The 12,652-nt window shown below is 38.1% G+C and overlaps 1 protein-coding gene across 1 annotated transcript in view; it reads right to left on the bottom strand.

Moving 5' to 3' along the window:
• PTPRQ (protein tyrosine phosphatase receptor type Q) overlaps nt 1-12,652 on the bottom strand; it is a 149,542-nt gene that overhangs the window by 31,679 nt on the left and 105,211 nt on the right. Inside the window, exons 29-35 of the mRNA XM_032806315.2 lie at nt 11,041-11,285; nt 9,462-9,528; nt 8,636-8,794; nt 7,651-7,873; nt 7,047-7,120; nt 3,771-3,870; nt 2,740-2,868 (exon numbers count right to left, since the gene is read on the bottom strand). Of these exons, the coding sequence (XP_032662206.1) occupies nt 2,740-2,868; nt 3,771-3,870; nt 7,047-7,120; nt 7,651-7,873; nt 8,636-8,794; nt 9,462-9,528; nt 11,041-11,285 (997 nt within the window). The remainder of the gene's footprint in view (nt 1-2,739; nt 2,869-3,770; nt 3,871-7,046; nt 7,121-7,650; nt 7,874-8,635; nt 8,795-9,461; nt 9,529-11,040; nt 11,286-12,652) is intronic.

Here is a 12,652-nt window from a genome sequence, read left to right as displayed (position 1 = left end):
GAGAATGGGTGGGTATGTGGGAAGGTTTGTAGGGTTACAGCTCTCTGATTCTGCGGGCCAACCTATGCCACCCCAGCTCCAAGGCTGCTCTAACTTACATCAAATTATTATGGTAAGTCAGCTGACAACTGGCAGAGCACTGTGTTGTGCAACACACCCCTACACAGAAATGTGGGGGAGGGACGAGTGGGGATAGGTGGTTGATGCAGGAACTGCTGTACATCAACTAAAATTGCCCCCATGGTAAGGGAATACTTAGCTAGCCAGTTATAGAACACTGTTTTCAGTGCTTCACATGATATAGGATAAGCAGGAAATGATATATATGGACAGATTCCTTCCCCAAACAGGCTAATTTATGCTGCTTAGATGGCACAAATGATCTAGAATCTGGCAGTAACTTGCTAAGTATTCCCTCACTATTCGAAAAGCTATGGCTAGGCAATTGACTCTGTGCATGTGATAATTCAACCAACTCAGGACAGTGAGGAAGTGCAGAAATAGAAAGTAGTAACCATATTTTGAATGCACAATTCATTTATGATGGTCTCAGTGTAATCATCAGCATGTAGCTAACATGACACTTTTACATTCCATATCACTCTTAATATATCAGACCCAGAAAGTGAAAGTGCCTCAAAATAAAATAATTGGTAGGGCAACTAAAACTGTGGAATTACTGCTCAGTAATGTCCTTGCTGTTCATAAATCACTTAACAAGCTGCACATATATGAAATATTACAATTTTGTAGCCTAACCTGCACGGTTTGATATTGTATAAATCCATAATTTAGACAGAACAGTGGTAAAGTGGAATCCTCCCATGTAACATGGGATTTGACCCCTTGGAATTTTTGTTGAGATCTTAATGGGATGCTTTCTGGTAGCATGGACAATACAACAGGCAGCTGAAAAGAAACAAAAGGATTTCTCCTGAATATGCAAATTCTAACTCTCGAAGTAAAGTGTAATGCCCAGTTTTGAACTCCAGTTGGTATATACACTCTAATTGTGCTGTCTACTTTTTGTATGCCTGCTGAGGTGAGCCTGACATACCTTTTGTTAAAAATTGCTCTTCTTTGTTTTAAAATAGTTGCAGAATTATAGTGTCTTAACATTAATCACTGAGATCAAAGATGACATGTTGACAAATACAATCATTTGTCATTAGCATTACCATATAATAATATATGTTGCTAATACTAATTTCATCTTCATTACCAAGAACACACTTTGGAAAATTATTTACTTTGGACAAAGATCAACAAAGTATAGTAGCACACAAGTTATACAATATTATGGAAATCACACCAGGTCTCTTCAACAGTTCAGTAACTTACTGGATGACAAATATCTCCTTGCGTCTAAAGAAAAATGAGGAGTATCTGGAAGTAAAATCCATTAATAATTTAGTACACAAACAAAAATGATACTGTTCTATTTTGCTAGCAATTTTCAAATGTATACGCTGTAGGAAACTTCTCAAATTAATGGACAGGGACATTTATCTGGTTTACAGCTACAAAGGTGCAAGGGGTTGTGTCTGTCTGTTGAAAGTGAACATCTCCATTACTGTTAATGGGTATTAGACTATATTATCTAAACAAAATGTGGCAAAATGTCCACACAGGATGCATTGCATTCATTTGCACCAGAGGACTCTCGGTATGTTTGACCATGTGCTGTAAGTGGCCACTCTTGAATGCACACAGTTGAACAACTTTATAATGCAATAATCCTTTTTTGCACCATGCATATAGCCATAAAACATTCAAAATGAACAGGTCAACAGCTACAGGCTTTCATCTTCAAGCCACCCATAGTCTACAATAGTAGGGTGCTTAACTCCTAGGGCAAGGTAATCCTAGGCTTCCAATCTTTAAGGAGATTGCTGCCACAGTGCTTTCCATTCTATGTGCTGTGTGACAGAGTAGGGAAAATACAGCCATGTCAATAATATTTATCCATCATTTGCTAATTCAGTCATAGCCCACTGTTCAGAATTTTCATGATATCTATCTGTGGAATAATGTGGCAGTTTCTGACTACCAAAAGGAACACAGCACAGCTTCCATTCCAAACAATACGTGGGGCAAGAGTCTCTGTCACTCTGTGAAAACCCAGGAAATCGGGCCAGCTGAGTGGCCTAGGGCTACCACATGCTTCGCCAGGGCCTGGGTGTATGGGTGTGGCCAGAGTGTTTTCATGTTCCAGAGAAACTCAGCTACAAAATAGGTCCCCTTGTGCTAAAACATTTTCTATATGTCAATTAAACAATGACTGTGTTGTTACTGATTGAGCTGAAAAAGACACGGTTTAAGGGCTTGGATCTTTTGGGATGTTTATAAGTTTGCAATCCACAGAGTTTAAGGATTTGGATCTTTTGGGATGTTTATAAGTTTGCAATCCACAGAAAATAGTGAGCCATCAAAATACTGAACAATTTCCCATGTTTAAAAAACTGCAGCTCCTTTTGCCATCAGAATTAAAGGACGATTTGCACTTAGAGCTTTATCTTATTGTAGCTTGGATCTTTATCTTATAAAAGATGTGAAGATTAAGTAATATTCTACACGTTAGTCAGAAGCGTCTGGAGGATGGAGGGCACCCTTTGAAAGAGGATCTTAGTGACCTGTGTAAATAAGAACACCACAAACACTTCCAAACAAGCAAAGGTCAGAATGGGGTTATGGCTACAGATCCTTTGGACTACTGCTTTGCCTAAGAAGTATGCTTACCGAGTAAATCTCTCATCCTTCAGTTCCAGGTCTGCCACTGTGATCAACTGATCCAGCTTGAATTTAGTGTCAATAATTTCTGCATCCCGTGGGGAGTAGGTGCCTCCCTCTTTTTGCTTTTGTCGGATTCTAAACAAAGATCATAACAAAGTTGAGAGTGAATGAAAAAGAATATTCAAATGATTTATTAATTACACATGAATTAGCAGGATAGAAGGATAGATTCAGCCTTTCATAGAATTAGGAGTAGAGAAGCTCTAGAAAAACGATGATACTTCCAGTTTTCATTCTGTAATGAGCATAGCAAAACCAGTAACATTTTACCCATCTCTTTGAACATTTTTGTCAGCATGCATTTTAGCTCCATTTTACTGGCAAAATTCTGACAATGGAGAAAGTTTGCCCCAGAAATTATTAGTACTTGGACCTGATTTTCCTCTCATTTTCACTAGTGTAAACCAGAAGTAATTCAACCGAATACAATGGAGTTATACTAGTGTAAAACATATGTGAAAAGAGAATCAAGCTCTTATACTTAACTCCTTTGTAAACTCTTGACTTCCATTTCTTATTTTCCTTCAATGTTGTAGTGAATTAGCAGTGGCTGCATAGCACCTATGGCTAATGAGCGAATGAATATCATTAATGCAGCAGTTTGCCTCCTTCTTCAACTAGGCATCTATGCATGCTATAGGTTACCTCATCTAGCGTCAGATTTCTGATTTCTCAAATACAGGTGTAATTCCAGACTAGATCTATTCACTTCAATGGAGCTACTCTGAAATTTCACCAGTGTCACTGAGAACAGATTTTGACTGGCTGACTTCAAATCAAGCTGCTCACTTCAAATCAAGCTGAAGTGGATGATAGTAAGTTTCTATACGATAAAAAATGGTATTAAAATGCAATTTAAGATATCAGGCTGGTTACATGTGGTTCTATGTATAGGATTTATTTCTTCTATATGTAAAGACATATTTGCATACAGATGAAAAAGAATGTGTAGTACTGTATATACAAAGAAGTCTTACCTTGCAAAAGCATAGATTGCCACCACAAGAAGAATTATGGAAAGTATACACAAAGTAACTGCAAGTATTATTTCTACAGCTCTTTCTGACAGTCCCTCACCTGCAACAGAAAGTGGGCAATACTGGGACTGAACATTTGAAGAACAAATATCTGAAGACTGGATTGTCCTTTGACTACCTCTGCAAACAAAATGGAAACAATCTGCAAAACCCTGTACAGTGGTGAACCTCTTGGGTCAAAGGGTATCAGGTCCCATACCAAAGTTTTGGAACAGTAATATTAAATCTGTTTTGCTTCTGGCATTTGTTTATTTATATCACTAATAAAAATACTGTCAAGCAGTAATAATAAACCTTTGGTTCTCTAGCCACATATGCAGTTGTTCACAGATGCTCTTTGGGTTTGTCTGCACTAGACTTTACCTTAAGCTAATTGATTATTAATTAACTTGCGATAATAAATACCTTTGTGAAGACTAGTGTAGACACTACCAGCATTGGCTGAACCTTCAGGTAAATTACCAATATGAGTAGCCTGGAACAAATGACTGGGGAATGTTCAGAGTAGAGCTGTGAGAATAACAGATTTTTTTGGCTCACTGGCCAGACTGAAAAATTAAAAAAAAAAATAAAAAAAAATTCAGATCTACGAAATTTGTTCAAAATTTTCAGTGAACCAAAAACTCATGAAAAATTGTTCTGTTGAAACTGAAAGAAACGTTTTGTTTCATTTTCAATTTTTTAAATAAAATTGAAGAACATTTTGAAAGGAAAAGTTTTTTTGAATTGAAAAATTCTAAATGATTTAATTCAGAAATGTTGAAATGAAACATTTCAATTAAAAAAACTGACAAACAATTTCCAACTTTGACACAAATTCACAAAACATTAACCGTCGATCCAGAGGTGCATTTTCATCAAAAAAACGTTTTGGCACAAAATTCCACACAGCTCTAGTCCAAACTAGCTTTCACAAGAATGTTGACTATCTTGAGTTAGTTGACAATCAATTAATTCAAAGTAAAAAAAAAAAAAAAAAAAATCTGGTCAAGACAAGCCCAAGCAGAGCTGCTAAGTAAATGAATTAGAGTTGCCAGAATCCTGTCTTGCTCTTCCACAACCCTCTGACAGAGGAGAAACTTTTTTCCTCCTCGCAGCCAGGAAGAGGTTTGGAGCAGGGGAGAGGATGTGGAGGTGGGGTGGTAGTGAGAGAGGGACAAAATAGAGTCATAGCAACAAATGACATTGTGTTGCAAAATGATTTTGATCTGCTGTCACATCAATACATAATGATTCTGATTCATAAAGAGGCAATAGGATAATGCAAATGTCACATTGTAATTGTTTCATCTTTCTGTGGCCTTGACGTCACTATGAAAAAGTGTTTTTGCTTTGTTTTGTTTTTACAAAGCATAAACTAACACATGGTAACAAACATGTTAAAAATCTGGTGTGGACAAGGCAGTTTGTAGTTTTCACATGAGTTCGCACAGGGGCTCTCAAACTGGGGGTCGGGACCCCTTGGGGGTCATGAGGTTATTACATGGAGGGTCATGAGCTGTCAGCCTCCACCCCAAACCCTGCTTTGCATCCAGATTTTATAAAGGTGTTATAAATTAAAAACATTTTTTTATATATTTAAGAGGGGTCACACTCAGAGGCTTGCTATTTCAAAGCGATCACCAAAGTTTGAGAATCACTGATAGTTAGCAGGTAGAGGTAAACCCTAGGATCCCTCCAATTGTTTACTGCCACTGCTAACAGGTGAAAACTACAAACTGCCTTGTTCACACTAAGCTTTTACCACAATGGCTAAAACATAGTAACCCTCCACCTTTTTTCCTAGTGTGGTTGCATCCTTTGTGGCATAGCTACGACTAATGACTCCCAAGCTCTTTCAGATTAGAATAGTGGTATTCACAAAATGGTTGAGAGGAGAATATACACTAAAATCTATTGTGCAGTTTTGTGTAAGTGAGGCACTCCTGCTAAAAACTAATTATTATGCCTGCTTGATCTGGCCCGGCAAGAGCCAGCTGGGATGCCATCATTCCTGTGGAACCTTGGCACAAGGTAGTATTGGCATGAAAGAGAGATTAGGAAACCCTAGGATTTGGAGAATTTACAGTGCTGTTTTTTCTTATTTCTTATCATAGTAAGGGCAACCAGGTCTTGTCCAGTTGTGGCACACGCCAGAGGAGCAAATGGTGCAATTTTCAATTGTGCTAGTACAGTAGGGACTATAATTAACTACAGTATTTGCCTGTAAGGCATTTCATTCTGTGCTTGCCTGAATGGTTTCTTTAAACCATTCAGGGGATTTCTAGTGCACAAGTATCTAGAAGGGGAAGGGAGGGGTTGCAATTGACTCCTTTCATACTGCCCTATCATGCTGGTCCTTCAGGGGATTTGCTTCAATGACTTTGAATGTCAGAGATTTCTAAGGCAGAAAGCAGCATTTGTAGTTGCTTATTTTTTTTTTTTTTGAGCATTCAGGTTCAGGTAAATAGACCATTCAGGTTGGGCACTAGCATTTGGGTACTTCCAATATGCAGATGGGGGTAATAAATGTGACACTTCATTTTATAGGACATATCAGGTGGGCTGGGGATCTCAGAGGGCACAAGATGAGTGCACAGAGGAGGAAATATGCCCAGCAGCAGCCCTCTGCTATTATCTAGGGACTTCTACAGCTTGTTTGGGTTCCCTTTTCCAAGGGATGGTAGTTTCCTAAGTATTGGTTTACTATTTTGTTAAAGAAACCTATCAATTTCAAGAGAGCTGCCCAAAAAAGTTTGAATCTCATTCCCTCAGGATCAGTGCAGCTGCTGCACAGCTATATGTGACTTGGGGTTCCAACAACAATTATATCATTGGTTAGTGGCATCCATAATTGTCTAGGTTCTACATTAGAACACCATTGGTTTAAGAAGAACCTTGACAGCCTGTTTATGACTGATAAAAGTTCTTTATTTTTGTTTGAACCTGAAGGGTCAAGGGATCATGTCCACAGGATGGCTGCCAGCAGAAGGAATGGATCACAGCTGAGACTCATGAAGAAGATCATGCAGCTACCATGGCACGGCTTTGCAGGGTATCCTGTGGGATGAATGGATTTCGAGACTGTGCACTCTTCAGGTTAAGCTAGGCCCACAAAAAGTTGTATTTATTAACTTAAAAGAGAATGATCTGGTAAAAAGGAGATGGAGCAATTTCATAACTTATCAGATGCTTTTGAAATATTAAAATGTGTTCAATAAATTAAATTCTCCTTACCTAAAGTTTTGACAGGGTCAGAATAGTCTGAATCTGTAAACTGGCCTTTAACATTTGTTGCTCTGAACTTAAATCTGTAAAATAATTAAATAAAGGTAGGAATCAGATATGCACATACAAGGTTTAAAGTCATTCATTCAGTGAAGAATTAGTAATTATTCTTCATTTTGGGAGAAAATTACATGCAATCAGTATACACCATATAATTTTAGAATCCTAATGTCAGCATGTTAAAAGTATACTGTAGATGCGTGAAATGGATAGTACTTATCTTGCACTTAGACTTGCTGAATTCAGGAAGAACAATCTTATGTTACTAAAACAAAAAAAACTACCTGTCAGTTCTCTCACATTTACAGTCCAGTAAAACAAAAAAAAATTAAGTATATGAAGATTTAAAACCACTTCATACAGCAAGTCCCAGTGTACCTATGGTTTCTTGTGAAGTCTTGTGAAATCACTTTAGACCTCGCCTTTTTTTAAATGGGCTTTAAAAATATATTACCCTTGCATTTTGTCTGATTGTCACTCATATAAATGCATATTTTTGTTTAAACATTTTTATTGCTCAAATACTGACATAGAACTTGAATCGTATACTTACAAGTACTGCTTTCTCGGTTTTAGGGGGCCGTTGCAGATTTTATCTTCACTCCCAGGTATCATGCATGTAGTATCAGCACCTATAACATACATATCTTCTTTGCCACTCAGTCCTTCCTTTCCTTTTGTACAGGGTGGGTTTGGAAAGCCTTCATTTGTAAAATATGGCCTGGGCTTTTTGAAGTAGGCATCATACCAGTTAGTAACATTTCCATCATGCTGAACTATTGTCAGAAGAAATTAATTATAAATCATTTCAATCCTAAATAGATTGCAGTTAAAGAAGGTAAACCCATGGCCCTATTTTCAGAAGTGCTTAGCACCCAATAGCTCCCACTTAAACACCTCAATAAGTGATCATTTTTCAAAAGTATGAATGGTATACACTAGTCCCATGGGACTACTCATATGAGCAAATGTTCATTAGCAAAAGTTCATCAGTTCAGAATTTGACCTGTACTGCACAAAATAAATGTACATGACTCATTCCTGCAGTAAAACAGAAATGTTATCATGGTTGCATTCTTCTAACAGCAACAAAATGGCTACAGAAGGAAAAACTGCTAAATGGAACTTTCAGCTATTTTAGTTTCAGAGATACTGCATGAGTTATGTTTAAAAGGAAATCATGAACAAAGAAAACAGATAAACCCTGAAAAAGATGATGAAAAATAGTGTATAAGGTGACTTCAACTACCAACAGCACTATTTGTCAGCTGAAAAGGGTGAATGCCTTGGGCATGTTCCCTGAATCTAGTCTACAGCATACAGATAATGCTTCAGCTTTGGAGCAAGGAATGGTAGCACAGAGGTATCACACGAATGACTCCTGGGAGTATTCCACTTGCTGCAGAAAATGGTCAGATGTCTCCCCACATTAATTCTGCATCACCCAATAAAGGCAACAAGGGAACAGAGTAATAGGTCAAATGCAAGAAACTGAAAGGTATGAACAATTAGCAAAAGAACATAATAGCTTTCTCTACCTCCTGCTTCTGCAACAAGAACTTGTATCTTCTTGATAGGTCCATGATCATCATTATAGTAACATACTGGCATTCTGATAGTAATGGTTGTAGCAGTAACAAGTAGAGTCCCACTAGTATCAAAAACTGGTGTTGGTTTCTTATTAGGTCTTGGTGGTTCTGTTTTTAAACAAAGACAAGCCAAAATGTTTTGCTTTCTAATTTATTAATTAAAATCACTTAGTTCAAGCATGGAATCCTCTTATTTGGGACATTTTGGTGGACAGCCTAATGTCCTAATTAAGGCCTCAATCCTGCAAGAGGTCCTTGAGAGGGTCAGAGTCTGCCCTCATAGATTTCCCTCTTTGCAGAATCAGAGTCCAAGTGACTGGTTTGACAAAGAAAGAACACTATTAAAAAAAAATCAGAGCCTCAGTTTTTCTAGCTGCGAAATGGAGACAACGATTTTATTTGCTTCGTATGGATGTGGTAAGGTATAAGTACATATGGTTCTATAGTCTATTTCTAAATGTCATGGTGAGACATAACTAAATATTTGTGAAATGGTAAATTCTGATAACCTTTTCCACATTGAGTAGTACTACTGTTTTATTCGTGCTAATTATGGTGTATGGTACAATTCAATATCAGCAAGGTCCTATATAAGTACCAAATATCATTAATCTGTAGCAGAGGCAGGAAAGAACTCAGACATTCAAGGCTCTCAGCCTAATGTTCATTCTTCTAGGCAATGGACAGGAGGGACACACATATACATGCACAAATTTACAGTAATTTCTTTAAAGCTTATAGGGATCTCAGCAAAAAAGCACTTTATTATGCATACCTTTAATATCCATAGTTATTTTTAGTTGGATTTTTGGCCCTGCACCAGCACCATTTATTGCATACACCTTAAAAAGAAATGAATACTTTATTTTATTGAACATTTGTGTTAAACTTAAATCAGCAAAAGCTAAATATACCTCTACCTCAATATAACGCTGTCCTCGGGAGCCAAAAAATCTTACCGTGTTACAGGTGAAACCGCATTATATCGAACTTGCTTTGATCCGCTGGAGCACACAGCCCCGTCTCCACCCAGAGCACTGCTTTACCACATTATATCCAAATTTGTGTTATACTGGGTTGCGTTATATTGAGGTAGAGGTGTATATACTTTTTAAAGGAATAATGAATCTTGCAATTTTATGTATACATAACATGACAAGACTGAAGGGTTTCAGTGATAACATAAACTTTGAGATTGTCATTCATGTTTTTCATGTGGCCAGAATGCAAGATGGAACTAGAACCTTAATTTATGTATATATGGAGCAATATTATTTAAAATATGTATTAAAATTTCCCTACTAATTTATCTCTAGCTCCATTCCCTTATACTCTCGGGAACACACTATTACACTAACATGTCTCTCTACCTCTAACTCATTCCCTGACTCTCTTTAAATCCAAATTCAAGACTTATTTTCCTAGCCTTCCATGAAATCCTATTCCCTGAGAGTCTTAGTTTCTCGCCTGTAACATGGTCTTTATATCCCTCTTGACACCTGTCCCTCTGCTTATATAGATGCTACCTGTATGATAAATTATGATTGAAATAATTCTATCTGCGTGTAAAGCTTGAAAGCACTCGTGAAGCATTTTGTAGTACTTTTGTATGAAAGACAATATACAAAAGTAAATTGGATACTATTATCTGATTCAGTGGACCAAATTCTGCCTTCAGTTATACGTGAGAGTCTCTGGATTTACACCAGTGCAACTGAAAGAATTTGGCCCAATTTGTTTATTCTTCCAAACTCCTTTGATATTGGCAAAACCAGAAATGGAACAGATATGTACTTAAAAAAAAAAAAATTGCAGAGAGACTCCCTCTAGTACCTTCCTAGGTCATTTTTTGTGCCATTCACTCCACTCATCTCTAAAATCTTAAGGAAAACAACATTTCAGTCCCTGGTATAACATAGTTAAAACAAAGGGGGCGGGGAAACAAATCCAACATCTGAACAATTATTTCCAGGAGGAGTTTTATTTTTGCTTCTCCTCCCCTTCTGTCCTAATCCCTGATTGCTTTAATGGTGGGACTACACGCAGTAATCAAGATTCAACACAAAAACAATACAAAACAGAAGAAGACCTTGGGGATCAAAAGACAGAACAAAATTTTGTAGTTGAAAGTGATGTGCCAAAGACTGGCCTGGTGATCTAGGATTTAGTCCTACAAGGTACTAGCTGCCACCAGTGAGATGCTAAGTGTCTTCAGTTACTACTGATTTTCCCCATGCACTTTATACCCTTGGTTACAATGCCAGGGAACAAAACCTTATTCTGGGCTTAGGCCTGCACTCCTTAATTAGGCAAATCTGTTGACATCAAAGACAGAAAATTGTATTAAACCTTACAATGACATTATACGTATGTCCTCCTTTTAGCCCCTCTATCACTGCAGTGACCGATTTATTTGTTTTGTCAATGACACTTAGATTATGAATCTGGACAACAGCAGGGTCATCTTCTTTGTAGATCATGGCTTGATATACTTGAATATTTCCATTGGGTTCAGATGGTGGCAAAAACATCACTTGGAATTTTGTTACTTCATCTGGTATCTTCTGAAATGTTACGTTGTTAGGTGGGTCTTTAGGCACTAAAGGAAATATTTCAGAAATTCACTTTGAATTGGAATTTATTACTGTTATTACGTATCTATAGATTAAAATGCAGAAAGGTTTCAGAAAAAAATAATCTTTGGACACCAGGATTATATCACTGCTATTTAATTTGTTTAATTAAAAACTATTATCCCAACCACTAAGTGCCTGTGCAAATATTATAATATTAATCTCACAAATAGCAAACATAATGATTAGAAGCCCATCATAATTAACATCAGATCATAAGTAACCAGCCTCATCTTTAAATCCACTGCTTCCTGGAAAGCCCCACGGAAAGCATCAGCCTTGAAGTATGCTCTGAATGTAACAAATCCTTGTTTTGTTAGACCAAGGAAAGATGTGTCGGAGTTGGAGATCCCTTTCTAAAAACACTCTGCCAGCCACCAACCACCCTCACTACTTTTAAACAAGTGGACTGTTATATCAAGAGCCTCTGCTGCTCACAGCTGACACAGCATTGCCCCAGGAGAGGAGCAGTCTTTCCATTAACTGATGCCCAAAACTACAGTACATAGGCCATGTCTATACTACAAAGTTAAGCTGACTTTATGTAAGTTGACACTGCGCCTCTCATTTAAGCAAGTAGATCTTGTGTGTCCACACTGCACTCATTGTGTCAGAATAGTGCATCCTCACTAGCAGGGCTTGCATGGAGCACTGTACTGTGGGTAGCTATCCCACAGTGCATGTAGCCGAGTGGAATTTTGGGTTGGGCTTGCAATGCCTTATGGGTCCAAAACATTGGCACTGATGTTTATGGGAACATGGTATTAGCCTTCCATGATGCACTTACCTCCCTTCTTCTGTCCCTCCCTTCCTGAAATCAACAGCAAACAAACCAAGCCTTTTTTGTGTCTTTTTTCGTAAGCTTGGGTCACTCACGTGGACGCCATGGCAAGATAAGCATGGACCCCGCTCAGCTGCGCACTGTTGTTGTGAGCATTACAAACCTCACGCTTTATCCTGCAGTATTTACACAGCTGATACAGGAGCCGCCATGTGAAACAATGTGATACCATGCTAGCAGTCCCGCTGGAAGTCATAGAGCAGAGCAATTCACAGTTGCTGCTGACAGTCACGCATCACCTTGACACAACTGAGTGCCATTTCTGGGCCTGGGAAACAAGCACTGAGTGGTGCATTGTTATGCAGCAATGGCTGCAGAACTAGAATGCGTAAGGCCACTTTCCAGGAACTGTGTGAAAAGCTTTCCCCGCCCCCGAAGTGCAGCAATACTAAAATTAGAGCTGCTCTGACAGTGGAGAAGCAAGTGGCGATAGCTCTGGAAGCTTGCAATGCCAGACTGCTACCAGTTAGTGGGGCATCAATTTGGAGTGGG

Source organism: Chelonoidis abingdonii, chromosome 1 (genome assembly GCF_003597395.2).
Source record: "Chelonoidis abingdonii isolate Lonesome George chromosome 1, CheloAbing_2.0, whole genome shotgun sequence".
Taxonomy (NCBI): Eukaryota; Metazoa; Chordata; order Testudines; family Testudinidae; genus Chelonoidis; species Chelonoidis abingdonii.
This window is presented reverse-complemented; position numbering and strand designations above follow the sequence as displayed.